This window comes from Cetorhinus maximus, chromosome 19 (assembly GCF_964194155.1).
Source record: "Cetorhinus maximus chromosome 19, sCetMax3.hap1.1, whole genome shotgun sequence".
Taxonomy (NCBI): Eukaryota; Metazoa; Chordata; class Chondrichthyes; order Lamniformes; family Cetorhinidae; genus Cetorhinus; species Cetorhinus maximus.
This window is the reverse complement of record NC_135897.1, coordinates 69,163,155-69,182,949: the sequence shown is the minus strand read 5'-3', so window position 1 is coordinate 69,182,949 and position 19,795 is coordinate 69,163,155. Positions and strand designations below refer to the sequence as shown.

The 19,795-nt window shown below is 41.6% G+C and overlaps 1 protein-coding gene across 14 annotated transcripts in view; it reads right to left on the bottom strand.

The window, feature by feature from the left end:
* Nucleotides 1-1,675: 1,675 nt before the first annotated feature.
* vwa5b2 (von Willebrand factor A domain containing 5B2) overlaps nt 1,676-19,795 on the bottom strand; it is a 147,172-nt gene continuing 129,052 nt past the window's right edge. For 11 of the 14 annotated variants that reach the window (XM_078564040.1, XM_078564051.1, XM_078564050.1 and 8 more), the window contains 5 exons: nt 13,892-14,017; nt 13,599-13,748; nt 6,901-6,970; nt 6,315-6,438; nt 1,676-2,773 (listed from right to left, as the gene is read on the bottom strand). In XM_078564040.1, the coding sequence (XP_078420166.1) occupies nt 2,003-2,773; nt 6,315-6,438; nt 6,901-6,970; nt 13,599-13,748; nt 13,892-14,017 (1,241 nt within the window). In that variant the 3' untranslated portion in view covers nt 1,676-2,002. The remainder of the gene's footprint in view (nt 2,774-6,314; nt 6,439-6,900; nt 6,971-13,598; nt 13,749-13,891; nt 14,018-19,795) is intronic. The other 3 variants (XM_078564053.1, XM_078564054.1, XM_078564052.1) reach the window with 2 other exon arrangements.

Below are 19,795 nucleotides of genomic sequence, written 5' to 3'. Positions count from 1 at the left end.
TAAAATCATTTTCAGTTATTCAAAATTGATTTACTCACAGGTGGTGGACTATAGAAGCTCTGACTAAAAATGCTTGTTCTTTGTGATGAACCCATTTTCAGCTGTATTAACAAAACTGCATCAGGTTATCACCCTTAAGTATAGCAAAGGATACTCCTTAAGGCAATTTGCTCCTGTTCATGCAAAGTTTTGTCTTCAATAATATCCAAATAAGTTGGAGCAGAAACTTGAGCAAAAAAACTTAAGCTAGCACAACTTTGAACACAATTTGCCCCCAGATTGCCGGTTGCGCCCAAAGCAGAATCTTTTGGCCTATATTTTTAAAAAACAACAATGAAAATATATGAAAATCAGTTCTGTTGAAGGGTCATGAGGACTCGAAACGTCAACTGTACTCTTCTCCGCCGATGCTGCCAGACCTGCTGAGTTTTTCCAGGTATTTTTTATTTTTTGTTATGAAAATACACCTGTTACTATGCAGGCAAAACATTACAACAATGTGGATTTGACAATGACAGACAAATCTTAGATTAGCTGCTTGATGGACAGCGTTTTCTTTTGCCCGGCTGTCAGAACAGATTAATGGCAGAATGTTCTTTTACGGACCAGACCATAGGGAGTGGGTTGGTCAGGAAGTCATTGGGAACCCGCAATTCAGGATTTCTGAACACACTGTGGAATTTTAACTCCAGCCTGTCAGTGACGTCGCTGATCAGTTCCCTGCCCAGATTGGTAGGTAGGGCCTCCACTGGGGTGAGGAGCTTTTCAGTCACAACAGGAGGTCAGCCAGCATTGGGGATGCAGGGAGGGGGCCAGAGCATTGATTGGGTGGGTTGCCTTGATGGCAGCGGGATCGGAGTTCGAAGGCAGGTGAAGAGGAAATCAGATGCTTCAGAGTAGGGAGTGAATTGGAAGTCGGGGCCTCATGCTGATGGTGGCGGTCTTATGGTAGGAGGGAAGACCTTGAAGGTGGGCCGGGGGGGTGGGGGGTGGGGGGAGGTGGAATTGATGGGGAATGCTCAATTGTGGAGTCTTCCTGGATCCAAGAGGTAGATATGAATGCATTTACCTCCTGAATCCACCAAGCCCTCACCTCGATAAAACCTGTCAGTTTTCCAGAAGCTTGGGAAACCCAGCCAACAGTAGATAAAGTTGACCAAAACCTACATGGCAATGAGGCTTGTAACCTCATCATATTTAAATTTGCAACCTGCCTCCTTGGAGCAGGTCTATTCCCTCTCCACTTTCTGGATTACATAAAAGTGGAAATGGGTGGGTTGAAGGTGGAGTTGGATAGGGCAAACAGATTTTTGAAACTTTAATTTCCCCCCACATGCTCCCAACCGCATCCCACTCAAACTTCCCTTATTTTAGATTAAAATTCAGACTGTGATGTCTGTTTTCCTTTGCGAATTTATAGGACCCGATTTAAACTCACTCAGAACCTATTCATTTAAAGTTAAGATTGGGCCCATAATGTCCCATTCTAATGTCATGAACCATGCCATCTATTGATCAAGGTGAAAACCAATGCCTCGTCAACAAGTTAACCAACTTTAAATTAGGAATCAATAGCTGGTGAGTGAGCTGAAAAATGGGGAGTATTAATACCATTTAACTGCCAAACGCCTCAACATTTTAAAATTGCAACAGAATACTTCCACCAAAAGTGATATAAAATCAATGTTGTCATTTATTTCAAGATTATTATATAAATCAAGGCCTGTTATTATATTTCTAATTCAACCATCAGTATCAGAATCTTTTTTTCATATATGTGGTAGAAAGGATGTATATATTTTGAAATCTGCAGCATACAATTTTAATTAATAGAATGCTACAATCACAATATTCACTGAAATGCCAAAAAGGTTACATTTTATCCAAAGGTGCAGCAGAATTTCATATATTTTATTTTTCCAATCAGGCACTATAATTTAATTTTCAGTGCTGCAATTTAAAACTATTATAAAGTACATATATTTTCATTGAACATCTGTATTTACATATTATTTGGGTTATAACACAACATGTTGAGCTTAATGTTCTCATTCCAGTGACGGAGCAAGAGGAAAAGATGTCTAGTTGCTCCCTTCAGTCCATTGACATTTACATGTTCAGGAAGCTGCTGTGAATGTAGCCATGTGTCTGCCTTGGCAGCAATGAGCTCCCATTCCAGAAAGTAACCAGCGCACTGATGTTCAAGCCACCCCAGTGCCACAGCAGTTGCCCAGCTCATCCCTTCCAAATCATCATACTGTGTGTTCAGATCATTTGCAGACTCGTAAAAGGTGCCACCAGTTTCAGAGGTGACTGGTGAGTTTTCATATAGATCAGTTTCAGAGCCCCTGCCACTGTCAACTTGCTGAAAGGTGGTGCTCAGACCATCAGTACTGACACTGAATGAATGGTAGAGGCTTGCTGGAGAACTATTGGAAGCAAAAACACCCTCAAGATGTGACCATGTAATTTTCTTTGAACTTTTTGTGCTTTCTTCATTATTTCCTTGATCCTTTTCAGACACTGACTGGATATTCTTCTTACTAGCACAAAATTCAGTCTCATTTTGACTGTGGATGGAGATCTCCCTTCCAAGGAGAGTTTCAGTTTTGCTACTCGATGCACGTGAAGGCATACAACGTGAAGATGGACTGAGACTTGCTCGATGACACGAGAAAGGGGAGGCCCTTCTCAGTCGATCTAAGGGAATCTGAACAGCTTCAGAAAATGCTTCATTAAGGAGAAATGCTCCAGATGCCAACTGTAATTGCACCTGAAATAAGAAAGTGCAAGGTAATTATACTCTTCTGTATATGTATTTCATTTTTCCAAGCAGTCCTCAGTTGGGATATATTTGATAGTCACATTTGTAGCGAATGTGTAATAAACCTGACTTTTGCTTAATTGGACATTTTGGAAATGTTAATCTTTGAGAGATTAAACATTAAAAACAAATTAAACCAAAATCTAATTTACTTCATAGAAAACTCTTGACATACTCTTGACAAAATTGATGATTCAGCTGGGACCAAATCCTAAACTGCATCCATAGGCGTTATAAAGTCATTTGTTTGGTTAGTTGTGAAATCATCATAAAATGTTTCTCCTGTCTTTACATTCCTTTAATAAATCAGTCCAGAAATCTCTGGGCGGAATCGTCCCAGACTTGCACTAAGTGCGGTAGCGGGCGGGTAAAACAATGTTCTACCCTCTGGCTGCAATGGCGGATTTTCATCCCAAACCTGCCATATTATTTATGCATTCCCAGGAAACACGTCATTTCCATGGTGGGCAGGCTCCGATGCGCCTGCCATGCCATCACCTCGCCGCTTCATCACACCAGGCACCACATTTAAAGTACAGCTGCGCTCAGTGCTTCCAGCCCAGAACTGCAGCAAAGGAGACATGGCCCCAAAAGACAAGAAGACTGCAGCCCTCGAGGGCCCTTTGGATGCCATGGAGGCCCGCTGTGATGTCCTCTACCCCGGTTCTGGCCACAGAGGGGCAGTAACATTACCACTATGACTTGGTAGGCAATGGCAGTGGTGATCAGTGCCAATGCTGCACAGAAGAGGTTGGCCATCCAATGCAGATAGAGGATGAATGACCTCATCCATGCAGCCAGGGTGTGGCAACCATCTCAGCACTCTAAACTCACAAACTCAAGTCCATTGCACATTCACTGGCATCTCACTCACTGCCAGCTCAAGGGACATCACCACCCATTCTCACACACAAACCCTCACATGTCCATCTGGCCTCATCTCCTCTGGAGACTGCCCCCTCAGGCATCACCATCTTGACGCCACTTGCACAGGTCAACATGTGCTCCCGCACAGACCCTGGGATACCCTCCTTCCCCAGTATCGCCCCGTCCTGCAGCCTCCTCCCTTGCCTGAGGCCACTTCTCCCTGTTCGCCAAGTAAGCCCTTGCCCCGCAGCCATTGAAAAGCCACCGACATATGGCTGATCTGGTAGGTAGAGACCTGCTGTAAGCCCCCCTAAAAGTGATGTCTGTGAAGCCTGGCGCTGATGACTGTGTGTGCTGACTGAAGCAAGGTAAGCAAACAAACCTTGAAGTCCCAAGTGAAGTGCAGCCCGCCAGGTGCATGTCACTTATGTGCTGTTGTGAAACATGTTGGTGGGGGGGATTATTCCGGCAGGCTGGCCTAATAATGATACCCTCTTGTATCACAATGAGGTTCCCGACATCCGATGGTGGAGAACATGGCCCGCCATCTGCAGGCTGAGTGGATGATCGCGAACTGGTTTCACACTGTTGTGAAACCGATTGCGCCATATTGTCTGCTCAAACCACCGAACATGCCCAACGCCGGCAGGCACGGAAAATCCCGGCCTCTGTCTCAAGTCCATGCCACATCTGTTTTCTAAGAGTAAACACCAAATGTAAAGCACTTAATGCTTTATATGAAATTACTACAAATACTCCATACACATTTCCCATGTGGCATATATAGAGTAGTGTTATCAAAATCTGTTGATGTTATGTTCAACTCATTTTAATGTATGGTTACAAAGGGATTGATTATTATAGAGGTACTTGTAGAATTTTGATGTCAGAATGACCATTTAACAAGTCTCTCTTGTTACAAAGATGTGCTATATAAAATATTAATTTGTTATGTCATCTGCTGGATATATAGAAAAGAACATTTTGTGCTAAACAAAGGACACTGGCGTACAGAAGCTACTAAGTTGCATTTGTGAAGGCCACAAGTCACTTAGAGCTCTCAGAAACAATAGCTAAGGTAAGCCACAGATTGAAATCATATAGAGGCCATGTGATCCAGCTCTTGGGTGTAAAATATACTGGATTTGAACTAACAGACAGAGGCTGCCACAAGGACAGTCAGAGCAACTGCCTTACCTGCTCTCTCTCTGAAACTTCTCTCAACAAAGCTGAGCCCTGTTTGTGGTTTGAGAACCCACCTGAAGACCTCATTGCTGCAAAATGAGAGTTCTTAAAGGAGGATTACAACTCAACACCCCTGCCTTCAAGAGAAAAAAGAATCAACCAGCCATGACTACATAGCGACCGCTTCAATGAGAAACTAAATTACCAGCAGCCATCGTGGAAAGTGACTCTCTAGTTGTGAACAAGCATTTGGATAATCCATGAATACTTTTTCTGACTTTACCTTTTTTAGTTGGTCAAGATAGGGAGGGTCTTGTGGCGCAGTGAGCCAGATGCTCTGGGTTCAAGTCCTGCTTTAATGCTTGATGACCATGTAAAGTGTGTACATAATGTGACCAAACAGGTTGATTATCAGTCTGTAGATCCATCCAGTATGCATGGTGGCAGGGAATAAAGAGTGGGAGAGTTTCCTGGTCAGCCATATTGCAGAAGGCAATGGTAAACCATTGCAGTACTTTGCCAAGTATAATCATGGATCAATCCAATGGAAGTCCATGGTTGCCCCAATCCAATGGAAGTCCATGGTTGGCAAAACCCTCTTAAGGCATGGTACCTTGAGGAGGAGGACTTGGCCAAGTTTTAACATCTGATACTCTGGAAATGTTTTATTTATTTTTGAGCATGCCTGGGGTAGTTGTGTATGTTTTTTGCTATAGTGGGAAGTTGGACATATTCGTACATTTTAAACCTTTGTGTTAATAATTTCTGTATCTTTACCCGAGTGAATTTTAATAATAAAAGTAATTTTATTATATTAGTAATAAAAGTAATACAACTTCTTACTTGTTAACTCAAGGAATCTGACTGGCTTAATTCTTATAATGAGCTATATACAGTTAAGTACATACTAAATTGGCAATATCACTTTTTTTTAAATACAAGCTGTTATAATCAACCTAGGAATGAGACAAAGAAACAAGTCAGCTCACCCCTCCTAACTTGGTCATAGAACTCAATAGTTCCAGCCATACTGATACCATCAGAATATTATCTAAAGATGAACATTAGATTGAGAGTCCTTAAAGGAGGATGCCAGATTAACATCCTTGAGTTTTCACTTGATTTTCTTCAGTAATCAAGGAGAAATCTCAGTTTTATTTGGGTTGACTTTCTCAATATTGAATTAGAGGCAACAAAATCCATGCTAAGACTAATTGGGTGTGGGTTTGTTGCAAGAAGCCGGCATTGTTCTGATTGATCTTGCACTATTATTAATTACACTTAAATCAGCAATTATGCTTCTGCGCAGGGGTAGTACACGACATAAACTAATATTTGCTTTTGTAGCAAAAGCTCATGTTGTCAGGCCTTAAATAAAGGATTCACAATTTTAATCTATAAAAGTTAACCAGAGAAAGATGTTCAAAGTTTTTCTTACCAGTGGCAGATAATTATTAATCTCTTCTTCGGGAGAGGTGTCTAGCTTGGCAGACAGACAGTTGGATTTTATTGGTATGTACTTTCCAGTCTGACTAGGGCTTCTGTACCTTCCCAGGTTAAACCTTGTAGAGCGAATAAAGGTGGGTTAGCGACTTGAGTGAATCAATAGTTGGATTCACACGAGCGGAGCAGAGCATTTCAGAGAGTGAAGCCAGGCTATCTTGGCTTTAATCCTCTTTTAGTACTTGTGCTTTCTGATAGAACCAAACTAACTGGATCAACAATGTGTTACAAATATTTGTGGGCAATGTGCAGTTTTGCCCATCTATTTGGTGGACCATACTATTGACAGCCTAGAAAGCATTGGTAGCCACAAAGGAGTTACTATTGTTTGAGCCAGTGCTCACTGAAAATGAGTCCACCTTTATGAATTATTTTATCATCAGTGGAACACTAAAATGTAATTCTAACTGAGATGTTATTTTGTCTAGATGGAATAAATTCTGTGTTCCACATTTTGTAAGATAAACAGCATATCGCTGCCACTTTGATTATACACAGTTAAGAATAAATTAATCAGGTACCTGGATCCAAAGAAACTTTCAAATGATTTCTGTGATCGTACCAAGACTGTTGAAGGGCTCTGTGCATTACCTAGAAGAATACAGAAAATGCTGTTATTTTATATTGAAGTCAAACTGCAAATTATTTAAGTGTCAGCAACTCTGATTTGGATGTTTTATGTTCTTATTCAATGTAGAAAAGATCCTCAATAATAATATTGTCTTTACTGGTGATATGCTAACATAATGTAATCCCAATGCTGCAATAGTTCCTTGAAACTATAAAATTTCAGATTCAAAGTCATAATCAATTTTATTACCTTTATGCCTATGTAATGCCATCTGCACTTCACAAATGCATCTAACTCACCAAAACAATATCATTATTTCTATGTCCACCCAATTCAAATATCAGGCAGTACATTTCTCCAGCTCAAGGATAGAGGTTCGTAAGTGATCTGCCATGAGTCTTGAACACTAAGTGCTATTTGCTCCCCTGCACTAAACTGTTGATATTTAAATAAAGGCTTTATGGATGAGTGCTAACATGATTTGAAAATCTTGACTGGTGTAATTTCAATGTTTGTGTCGGATTCTTAGTTTGGGTAAGCTGAAACTGATGCCTAGTTGAGGTAAGGACAACTTTTGGAGGGGGGAGATTGAGCATAGGTAGAGTGAGTATAGATAAAGTGATTTAAAAAATATTTTTTATTCTTTCATGGGATGTGGACATCGCAGGCTAGGCCACCATTTGTTGCCCATCCCTAATTGCCCTTGAGAAGGTGTTGGTGAGCCACATTCTTGAACCGCTGCAGTCCATGTGATGTAGGTACACCCACAGTGCTATTAGGAAGGGAGTTCATGGATTTTGACCCAGCAACAGTGAAGGAACGGCAATATAGTTCCAAGTCAGGATGGTGTGTGGCTTGGAGGGGAACTTGCAGGGGGGAGCTTGATGTCCACATGCATCTGCTGCCCTTGTTCTTCTAGGTGGTGCAGGTCGCGGATTTGGAAGGTGCTTTCGAAGCAGCTTCGGTGAGTCGCTGCAGTGCATTTTGTATATGGCACACACTGCTGCCACTGTGCATTGGTGGTGGAGGGAGTGACTGTTTAAGGTGATGGATGGGGTGCCAATCAAGCAGGCTGTTCTGTCTTAGATGGTGTTGAGCTTCTTGAGTGTTTTTGGAGCTGCACTCATCCAGGTAAGTGGGGAGCATTCCATCACACTCCTGACTTGTGCCTTGTAGATGGTGGACAGGCTTTGGGGAGTCAGGAGGTGAGTCACTCGCTGCAGACTTCCCAGTCTCTGACCTGCTCTTGTAGCCACAGTATTTACATGGCTAGTCCAGTTCAGTTTCTGGTCAACAATAACCCCCAGGTTGTTGATAGTGGGGGATTCAGTGACAGTGATATCATTGAATGTCAGGGGAAGATGGTTGGATTCTCTCTTGTTGGAGATGATAATGTTACTTGCCACTTATCAGCCCAGGCCTGAACGTTGTCCAGGTCCTACTGCACATGGACACAGACTGCTTCAGTATTGAGGAGTTGTGAACGGTGCTGAACATTTCATAATCAGCAGCCAGCATCCCCACTTCTGACCTTATGGTGGAAGGAAAGTCATTGATGAAGCAGCTGAAGATGGTTGGGCCTAGAACACTACCCTGAGGAACTCCTGCAGTGATGTCCTGGAACTGAGATGATTGACCTCCAACAACCACAACCACCTTCCTTTGTGCTAGGTATGAATCTTAACCAGTAGAAAGTTTCCCCCCCGATTCCTATTGACTCCAGTTTTAAAATCTACATTTAAACAAAAAAAAATTGATTAAAGATGCAGAAGTTTGGACTTAGATTTCACTGTAGCACTAACATTTGTAACTCATTCCACATAATCAAATATGTCAAATAATGGATAACTGCAAATTACATAACTACATTCAACCTAACAATATCAGACTGATAGAATAAAAAGTTTTGCGAAGACCAGCAGAACTTTGATTAAATTTGCCTTAAAGATCACTGCAGGCTACCCATTAACATGACAACAGGCATTTTGTCCATTTTGTAGATCAAGCCTGAAGTCGCATTAGTTTCATGGAGAAATTTGCATCAAATACACCTGTCCCACCAGTAGAGGGAGGTGGTGTGCAAAAGTTTCGGGTTTCATTCACAATCATCACAATTGATTATTTCTGTAATGTATAAAAATTGTCCAAGAAAACTACATTGTACAGTGTATAAGTTATGCAACTATGCTTTATCCAAGCATACAAATCCAACGTCCCAATTTAAAAACAATTCGCTCCCAATACCTATTATAGTAATCGCTTCATCATCAAGCATCCCCAATTAAAATCTTAACCATGCATAATCTTATCATTTTCTGATATTTTAAAACTTGTTTGTTATCACAAAATAGATATAAAGCTCCCCTGTTGCTCTAGCAGCTAGTACTAACCAGTCTAACATTAAGCAATGCATACAACTGCATGTAGTAACATCACGATATACTGGCTAGAATGGAGATGATTGGCTAACCTCCTGTAAATCACTGTTGCAATTAACTGGGATTGATTTTGTTGAACTATCCTCCACTCACTGCAGTTAGCTGCAGAAATCACCCTGCTTTTAATAGGTGACATTGCTACAGTTTTGGTCATTTTCTGTCTGTTGCAGTTTGTAGAGACTCTTTTTAAATAGCCTCTGCAGACTGTTTACTGTCGTGTTGTTTAAGCAGACTCTGTTTGCTGAGTAAATAGACTTTATATGCTATGAGTTCTGCTGTAAATATTGCCCCATCTTCAAGCCAAAAGCAAAATACTGCAGATGGGGAAATTCTGCAATAAAAACAGAAAATGCTGGAAATACTCAGCATCTCAGACAGCATCTGTGGGGAGAAACAAGTTAAAGTGATAAGTGATGAATTCATCAACCTGATACATTGGACTGGATTTTCATCCTAGAGGTTAGCAGCAGGAGTTGGGAAATTTCCCAACTCAGCGTGCCTGCCTCAGGAGAAAGTGCCAGCAAAGGTGGCATTCAAGTTCGGGGGTGTGCAGGGGGTGGGGGGTTGCTAGTTGGAGATGGTCCACCATCCCTATAAACAGTTCAGAGGCGACCACAGGAGCTGACGAGTGCTGAAGTGGCCTGTTTTAAAGGCCTGCCTCAGTGCTCTGGGACTTTGTCCCAGTTGTAATAAAAGCAATAAAACAGAAAACATCCCTCTATCCTTCACCCTTCACACGCTCCCTATGCCTCGTCTATGTCAACCCATGTCTCTCTACCCATCTCAGTGGTGCCTCATATACTCCAACCCAACCTATGCCCTTCCAACCACCCCAATGGCCCCTCATATCCTCCATGCCAACCCATACCCCTCCACCCACACCATAGCCCCTCATATATTCCATGCCAACCTATGACGTCCATGCCCATTCACCCAGTATGCACTCTGTGCAAAACCAATGCACCCTATAGTAACAGTGGCATGTGTAAAAAAACTTTTAAAAAAACTCATTCATAACTTGCTTTAAAATACTGCTTTTACTGCAGCCCTATAGAAGTGACAATTAACCAAAGCTTTAAAGTATCGATAGCAGAAAATGCAAGAACTTTATACCTCTACCATATGTTTCAATAAACTACTGGATGTTTGGGCTTTCAGCCAAAGCATCATTATGAATTCTTGGCTGAGACCCCAGACATCCATTAGCCTGTGGAAACAGGTTTTTTTATTCATTCATGGGATGTGGGCTTTGCTGGCTAGGCCAGCATTTATTGCCCATCCCTTGTTGCCCTTGAGAATGTGGTGGTGAGCTGCCTTCTTGAACCACTGCAGTCCATACGTTGTTGGTACACCCGCAGTGCTGTTAGGAAGGGAGTTCCAGGATTTTGACCCAGTGACAGTGAAGGAACGGCAATGTATTTCCAAGCTGCACCCAAGGGAAAATATTGCTTGATTAACAGCTTAATCTCTTAGATCTATTTCTCAGTGGCTCGATGTTTATTTACACAAGATAAAGAGATGTCAAGTGCTTGCAGTTTTTGCTATTGATATTTTAACAGTTTGGTTGATTGACACTTTTAAGGGTTGCGATTAAAGCAGGTTTTTAAGCAAGTAATGAATGAGTGATTGGTTTTTAAAAGCTTTTTTACACATGCCATTGTTACTATGGGGTTCATTGGTTCTGTACGGAGTGTATACTGGATGAATAGGCATGGAAGTGCCACAGGTTGACATGGAAGGTAAGAGGTGCCATTGGGGTGGATGAAAGGGCATAGGGTGGCATGGGGGCATGGATAAGACCTTTTGAACTTATCTTTCAAAAGGTCCCCACAGACTGTGGTTCACGACATCTCTGAAGGGCTGTGAGCCACAACTCCTTGAAAAGCTAGCCCAGCTCCATGAAGATTGTGGAGAATCAGGAGATGTCTATCCCCACAATGGAGCTGGCCAGCTTGGGAGTGCAGGGTGTAGGCCTGATGCCCGCACTCTTATCCCACACTGACGAAAATTGGGAGCATTGGGAATGGAGCCAGGAATCCCGGGTACTGTTTTTAAAGGTCTGTGACTCTTCATGAAAATCCAGCCCTTTAACATTGGGCAGAATATTGCCATTGGTGTGCAGGGGCGGGCCCAACACGTCGACGCATAAGATGACGCGAGATGATGTAATCACACGTCATTTTGATATTGCGTTCGGCAGGCGCGCGCTGGAAGCAGCTGCGAACCTGCCGAACTGTCAGTGGCCTATTAAGGCCATTAAGAAAGCAATTTGCCCTATTAACAACGCAGCCCGTCCAACCTTAAGGTTGGCGAGCAGGCAAAGAGCCCAAGCGGCCTTCGCATTTTCTAGGAAATCTCATCCACGGGCGGGATGAGGTTTCTTGAAGGTTTTATAAAATTAAAAAATAAATTTTGTCAACTTCACAAACATGTCCCAGCTCACGTGACACTGTCACACGAGGGGACATATTTAAATAATTTTTTACTTTATTTTTAAAAAACTTTTACTATCCACTTAATCTCCCTGAGGCACCTCCATGCCTTAGGGAGATTGCTGCACTCTTTCACGCGTATGCGCATGTGTGGAAGAGCTCAGGCCCCGACTCTCCCTTCTCCCCCCCCGCCCGCACAGGTAGCGCTGAGTGCTATCGGTCATGCGTCACGCTGGGCGGGCCTTAATTGGCTGCTCGCTCCCGCAAAGCCCACCCACCACAGGTAAGATTCTACCCATTGTTTCTCTTCACTGCCTGACTCGATGAGTACTTCCAGCATTTTCTGTTTTTATCCCTCCTTCAAGTCATTGTCTGACACAGTGGTGTCAATAGACACTCTGAAAGCACACCAAAAGATCCCAAGTTCAATATCTGCTCTGTTACAACTTAACTGATTGCCGGCGAGCAGCACTTGACCTAAGCATCCCTGATCAGGACCAATCAACCAACAATCTCAGTTCTGATCATATCCATTAAGCTCTGTGTATGCATGCTTAGATTGCCTGTTGGTATTGTCCAGGTTCACATATGAAGAATGGCCAGTAAGATGAGATACTGAGAGGTTGTTAATGTATGCAGAACCACATCCTGGTAAAGGGCCAGCATTTTCACCAGAGAAGAGGAGAAAAGGAAAGGGAGAAAATTGGCTCCAACATATGTTCTTTCAAAAGGTACAAACTGCATATGCACACATTTTATATACCATTTTGCCTTCTGGGTTATCCGCAAATACTTCATTAAAATGATTGTTCTTAAAATGATCGTTGCTTTATTGTAGTGGATTATTTGCCTTGTTTTTGCTTTGAAAGTGTCTTTGAGTTGGGAAGTTATTCTTATTAGAAAAATACCTTAAGAAATACCAATTAATTTAATTATAAATATACAAATGCTTGAACACCTAGAAATTGAAGTATCAAACAAAACTGCTTACGTATGCTGCCAAGAAAGTGGAGATTGGGAGACAGTCACCTTTTCCCATCTGCACAGCTGCCATTTGGATGCCAAGTCCTGACATCACTAATCTTCGTGAGCAGACTGTTGGCCCTGCTACAAGTTCTCGGAATTCCTTTGTTGTCCCCCGTGCTTTACAAAATGCCTCAAATTTATTTTTAAATATGGATGCAAGTACCTTGGCATCATCAGAAAGATGCTCAAACTGTGCTTGCCAACTGTGTGTCTAAGCTATCCATTGTTAGATGGCAATTATGTCACTTGTTGGTCAATCACAGTCTGCAAAGCAATGAATTTTTGCTGCATGCTACTGGTAGAAATTGCAACTGGGTTGTAGAAATTGCAACATTACTAAAACCAGCGAACATTGTTTCATGCAGGGAGACAGCAAACATGTTCATCAGTGACTGTACAAGGCTAGAATTACAAAGCAACTCAGCGGGGCCCTTTAACCATGCTAAACTTCAGCATGAGGAAAAGCATTTTCATGCGGTGAATTGTTAGGATCTGGAACGCACTGCCTGAGAGTATGGTGGAGGCAGGTTCAATTGTTGCTTTCAAAAGTGAACTGAAAACCTAAAGAGGAAAAAAATGAAGGGCCACAGGAAATTGGCAAGGCAGTGGGATGAGGTGAATTGCTCTTGCAGAGAGCGGACACAGATATAATGGGCCGAATGACCTTCTCCTATGCTGTAATATCCTTAATAGCTGTAGCTCCTCTTCAGTCACTACCTCTGTCCCTTCCTCAACCACAATGATTGACTCACTCTGTGCCTCCTGCTTAAACTCATAAAATCTCTTTGAAGTATCTATAATTGGGCTGATGCCTGGTTCAAGTGCCATGGATGGCTCAGAGTGTTGAGTTGAGCCTTGCATTGCAGAGATGCCTGACTCCTGTTCCAGGACATCTAGACATTCTGTAAAAAAAAAGCACAGAATGAGCTCAGGGCATATTGTTGCAATGAAAGTACATGTAAATTTCATGGAAAAGCACAGAAACTGATCTAATCTTGACAAAAATATAAATCATTGCTGCACAAAAATATATATTTGCACAAACCAGGAGAATTGTTGTCTCCACAAACTTCAGCCTCCCAGTCAATGATCTCCATGGTGAGCCCTTCACAGTAGGTATTAGCTAAGTCCCACCACCAGTCCATGTGCACTGTTTCCTGTTCAAGACCATCTTCATTAGCAAAGAAAAGAACAGTATGCATTGCATGAGAACATTTTGCAGGTAGAAAGGTCTACAGCAATGTATAGGTCACAAGTTTAAATGCTCTGTTTGGTCAGCTGAAATTCAGAAAGCAGCATGCAGAAATGTCAAAGTGAGCAATGAAGTGACTTGTCAATTCTCTCCCATTGTTACATTTGGACCTGACTGCCAGTTAACTTGCATTGCTATAAATGGCTGTGCAAGGAGTTGTATCTACCATCCATGTTTTCCTGAATGTAGTTTTGGAGAAGGGTAATGTTAACCTGAATTTATCCAGTCATTTTCTGAAAGTGGAGAACACAAGAGTTAACAAAAATATTTCAGAAGTATTCAAAAAGGGCAGAAAATGCAGTCGTGAAGCTGTAGCTGCAAAAGAATTTAGGCCAATTGTTCTTATGCATGGGCCCTGTCTGCTGGTTGGTAACCCTTCTTGATTTATAATGGGAATTTTGAATTTCTACCAGCCACAGTAATTTGAAGAGCCTCTTCCAGGAAATGGGCATCTCTAGGTTTCCTCATTCTTTCCATAAGCTCTCAAAATTCCACACGAATTTGCTTGATACACTGTCGGAGCAGTTACATGCCTATTGAGATACCTAAATGATGATTATTGAAGGCACAACAAATTGGCTGTGGATTAGTTGCAATTGCTTTAACAAGTTCAAATTATGCTTCAGTATATTTCAGCCTTACAAATATGTAATTATAAGCCTTTTATTAATGGGGCAGGCACTTCTCAGATGAATCAAGAAAATATACAGGTTAAGCTGAATTTATAAGAATGCAGTAAAGATATGAATAAAATGGACTCTTATTAAACTCATCAAGTCTGACAAGAAGAAAATTAATCTCTGATGTTCTGGTTTCTCAGAAAATTGAATACCCACTCCACTCGGTCATAAAGCAGACTCATTTTCCCAGGGGTTAACCTGACTGTTTGCTGTAACTTCTAAAGAACCAGAAACCCTGGAAAAATGGTCTTTTTAGAAGCCAGACACCTTTTTGACGACTAAGATTATCTAGCACCACCAGCACTCTGAAACTGGCAAAGTCCTGCAGGAATTTTTCACCCAGTGGGCATCTTAGCTGTATCATTAATAATACAAGCAACCCAGCTGATTCCTCCAAATGGATCCGATTCCAGGAATTCTGACAGGGTGTAACTTGTTAGAAGGCAGAAGTCCTACCCTGCTATTATCACAGCGATGGAGTAGGACTCACATCCAGGCGTTTGCAGGCCCTTTTAAGCAAATTTGTTCAATGCTGCCTGCACATAAATCCACATTTCTGTGTAGTCAAGCAGCTGTGTTTTTATTAAATTGGTTTCAGAGTATGTTTTTCTGCCAAAATTGGCAGTCTTGTGGCGACATTTTTAAAAGCAGAAGCTAAAATAGGTCAAATGCACAGAAGAAAAGATCAATCTTTTGAAAGAAATTCATGGATAGATGAGGAGCACAAGTGTATGTACAGAATTCTTGTAGACAAAGCTATACCAAAATGGTATATGGTTACGTCTGAGGTGACAAGAGAACCATCTCAAAGCATGGAGGTCCCAGAAATGGAATTAGATAACCTCTTGCTACATAGGGTCTGCAGAGGCAAGCAGCTGACAACATTACAAACCTGTCTTCAAGAAACCTATCAGCTATCCTCCATATCTACTCCTAATAGTGCATCACTTAGCAGTTGTAGATAAGAATAAACTTGGTTCACGGGTACAGCTAATGTGAGGTGACAAAATGTTAAATACATTATTAGACGAAAAGAAAGACTTGTTTTAAACAGCACCTTCCACAACCACTGGACTTTTCAATGCACTTTACAGCCAATAAAGTACTTTTCGAAGTATAGTCACTGTTGTAATGTACGAACAACACACCCTTGTGTTAATAAAAGCAGTTACTCAACAATGGTTAAAGTGATTGCAGTCATCTTTAATTACAAAAAAAAGATTTTTTGTTGTGCATAAGACAAAATACTACAATTATTCTGCCAACTCGCACTGCGGATCATACTGTATAGCACCATCACTGTAGTGGAAACATTGTTTTAAAGCTTCTTGCTCAAATTATGCCTCAGTATACTTCAGGCTTACAAATATGTAATTGTAAGCTTTTTACTAAGAGGGCTGGGGTTGCTTGGGTGGACGCTGAGCCTTTTTTTTTTAAGTTAAAAGAGCCATGTCTCTCAGGAGCTAACTTTCAGTATGTTCCCTGCCTCCTCATCATCTTAACTACAGCCTTGATGGCAGGAATAATCACAGTTCAGAGAATCTAGCTCTTCTGAGCCACAAATTCAGCAAACACAAATTCAGCAAACACTGTTCCTCAGCTGGAATGTACATATTATACATGGTGCCTCAGGTAGTTGTGAAAGCCAACCTCCAATGCACTTGTACCGCTGGGCAGTGATCCCTTGCTTTTAATTCTCCTCCAGGGTCTCCAACAAAGAGAAAGTTGATATATTCACAGAGAGAGACTATTTCCATAAGCTATCTCCAGCATTGCTAATGCTTTCAACTCTGCCAGCTCCTTTCAGTGATTTAGTACAACTTCAAATATGTGAAATGCATGCATTTGTGTGAATGAAATGATTTTGCACTATTCCCATTAATTGCTGTTTAACAAGGATTTAACAATCAAATCAAATGTTATCACCTCTTCTTTGTAACCAAGTTCTTAAACTCATTTATACCCGGGTGTAATTTTAATAGCCATACAAAATTTGGGAACTGTTCACATCAGTTAAAAAAAAATTCCATACCACATAATTAATGGGTGTGCCAGCTCTAATGCACACAAAATATTTTCACTTCAGGTATTATTGTCCCTTCATTTTAGACACATTGGGGTAGACTTTCAGACTTGCTGCCTGGGCATAAAACCCATATTGTGGATTGACTTCCCAATCAAAGGAACTGCACAATTTTTCTTTTAATTTATTTTAATCAAAATTAAAATCAGGTGATTTGCATAGTGGGTAGCTAGTCCATAATCAGAGGTTTGTGCCTGAGTGGCAAGTTGAAAATTTAACCAGCTATCTTGTGCTATCTTTAACATGTTACTGAAAGCACCTTCTCAGAAGGAGAAGGGGAAGCTGATGGCATAGTGGTAATGTCACTGGACTAGTGATCCAGATGCCCAGGTTCATGTTGTGGAGACACAGATTTAAATCTCACCATGGTAGCTGGTGAAATTTAAAATGTAATTAATAATTCTGGAATTGAAAAAACTGATCTCAGTAACTGTGACCATGAAACTGTCATCGATTGTTGTATAAACCCATCTGGTTCACTACGGTCCGTTAGGGAACAAAGTCTGCTACCCTTACCCAGTCTGGCCTACATGTGACTCCAGACCCAGGGCAGTGTGATTGACTCTTAACTGCCCTCTGAAATAATCTAGCAAACCACTCCGTTCAAGGCTATTTAGGGATGGGCAACAAATGTTGGCCTTCCCAGTGACACACACATTCCATCAAAGAATACATTTAAAAAGGCAAAAAATGCTGGAAATAGCAAGTCAGGTAGCATCTGTGGAGAGAGAAACAGAGAAACTGGCAGAATCTGTGCAGCATTTCTCTCTCCACAGACCCTGCCAGACATCTGACTATTTCCAGCATTTTCTGTTCTTATTGCAGATTTTCAACATGCGCAATAGTTTGCTTTTGTGCCAATGATGTCGTGGCCAGACTTACTCAGTATGTGTTATAAGAAAAAGTATAGTTAAGCTAAAACACACCAATGTACAATACTTCTCTTATGCAATACACTTAGTTCATCACATCCCACCACCAATAACCAGTAATGCTCCTAGTATCATATAGCTCAGAACGTTCCCTCAGAACAAAGTGGAGCTGCAGGAATATAGAAGGATAAACTCTATTGTACTATTAGTTGTTTTATCCCAATTTAATAATGAAAATTTAACTTGACTATGTAACAATATATCAGTTTGATTATCCAATTTAGAGACATCCCCTTGATATCAGTATTTTCAAAGTATGCACTGGTGATGATGAATCCCAACCACTGCCAGTACGTATTGGTAAATCATCAATGGACTGCAATGGTTCAAGAAGGATAGCTCACCACCACCTTCTCAAGGGCAATTAGGGATGGGCAATAAATGCTGGCCTAGCCAGCGATGGCCAGATCCCATGAATGAATTTAAAAAATTGATAACACATACTAAGAAAGCTATCCCCATTGTATTAATGTTATAATTTGAACAATTGGTTTGATTTCATCTCCACAAGTTGGAAGCCTGCAAGATGGAGTTTGTAAGCAGAGGTTGAGTTGCTGAATGCTCCTGTATGTATAACATTTTCATAACTTTAATAAATTTGTTCTTTCATCATTCAGCATTGGGTTTTAAATAAATCCTCAAACAAGTTCAAGGGAAGAAGTATGCACTTACCAGGGCAACATGCATGATTATACATGACAACAGAACTGATATAATCTTCATGAACAGTTAATCAAAATACTCACTTGCACTCCCAGTTGGACCTATTTGTCTTGATTTGCCAAGACAGGAGGTGTGCAAATGAGGTTCAATACTCAAAATAGGAAGCAGATGACAAGCACAGATCATACATATTCTGATGAAAAACAATTTAATTACTGAAATATTACAAGATTAACTCAGAGCAGGAGGATCAAGATGCACCATTTGGGCATTTGCTTTATTTTGGGTTATTTTAATAATTACTTGGCCAAGTCTTCAGAGAAGGTCAGCACACCTAAACACTAAGAAGTATAAACTTTGGACAAGGGGAAAATTTTTCCTCTTTGATCAGCCTCATGTGAATCAATTCTCTTGGTTGATTGCACCATTAGTGGCATTGCGCTACATACAAATCTGGAATCCAGCCTTTTCTCCAAGGATCAGCTGATGGTACTCTTTGCTTTTGAGTCAGAACATTGTAAATTCAAATGTTGCTCCAACGCTTAAGCACATGAAAACTTACAGCACAGAAGGAGGCCATTCAGACCATCATGTCTATGCTGGTTCTTTATCAGAGCAATCTGAAATGAATGTCACTGCATTCTCTCACCTCATAACCCTGTATCTTCCTCTACTTCAAATGTTTATTTGCATCACTTCCCCTTAAACAAGGCAGTGCTCTTTGACTCAACTATTTCATGAAACAAAGGGCAGAATCTTCTGCTCTCGCTGGTGGTGAGCTTGGAAGCAGGAAGGGCATGTATATGGGTAGGATGGAGGCGCACTCAAACCCTGCCACCTTCCCGTCTCCGCCAGCATTAAGTTCTGGGTTTGAAGGGCCTACGGTCGATCTTCCCGACCCGTTGCTTATTGAGACCCTTAAGTGGTCAATTAATGTCCACTTAAGTGCCTCATCCCACCACCGCTATTATTAACCCAACTGCAGGCAGGCCTGTCAACATGCGGTGTGCACAGCAGCTAAAACCGTGCACCCAGCTTGTCACCTCTGGGGGCAGTGGGTCCCTCAATCAACGGCACTCAGTGCCTGATCAAGGGATTTGACTTCAGGAGGGGAGCTGGCCTGTTGAGAGCCACCCTCCTGCCCTTGCTGCTGACCCCACTACTCCTCCCACTGCAGCGCCCACCCCGCAAAACCACCAACCCCTCCAAATTTTTACTTGTGGCCTGGGTCACTCCACGATCCTGGGACTCCGGTAGGTGTTTTTCCTGTAGCAGCCATCACCACCTCTGTGGTGCTGCTGAGCACAAGATCACCCAGCCTTTGATTGGTTGGCAGCTC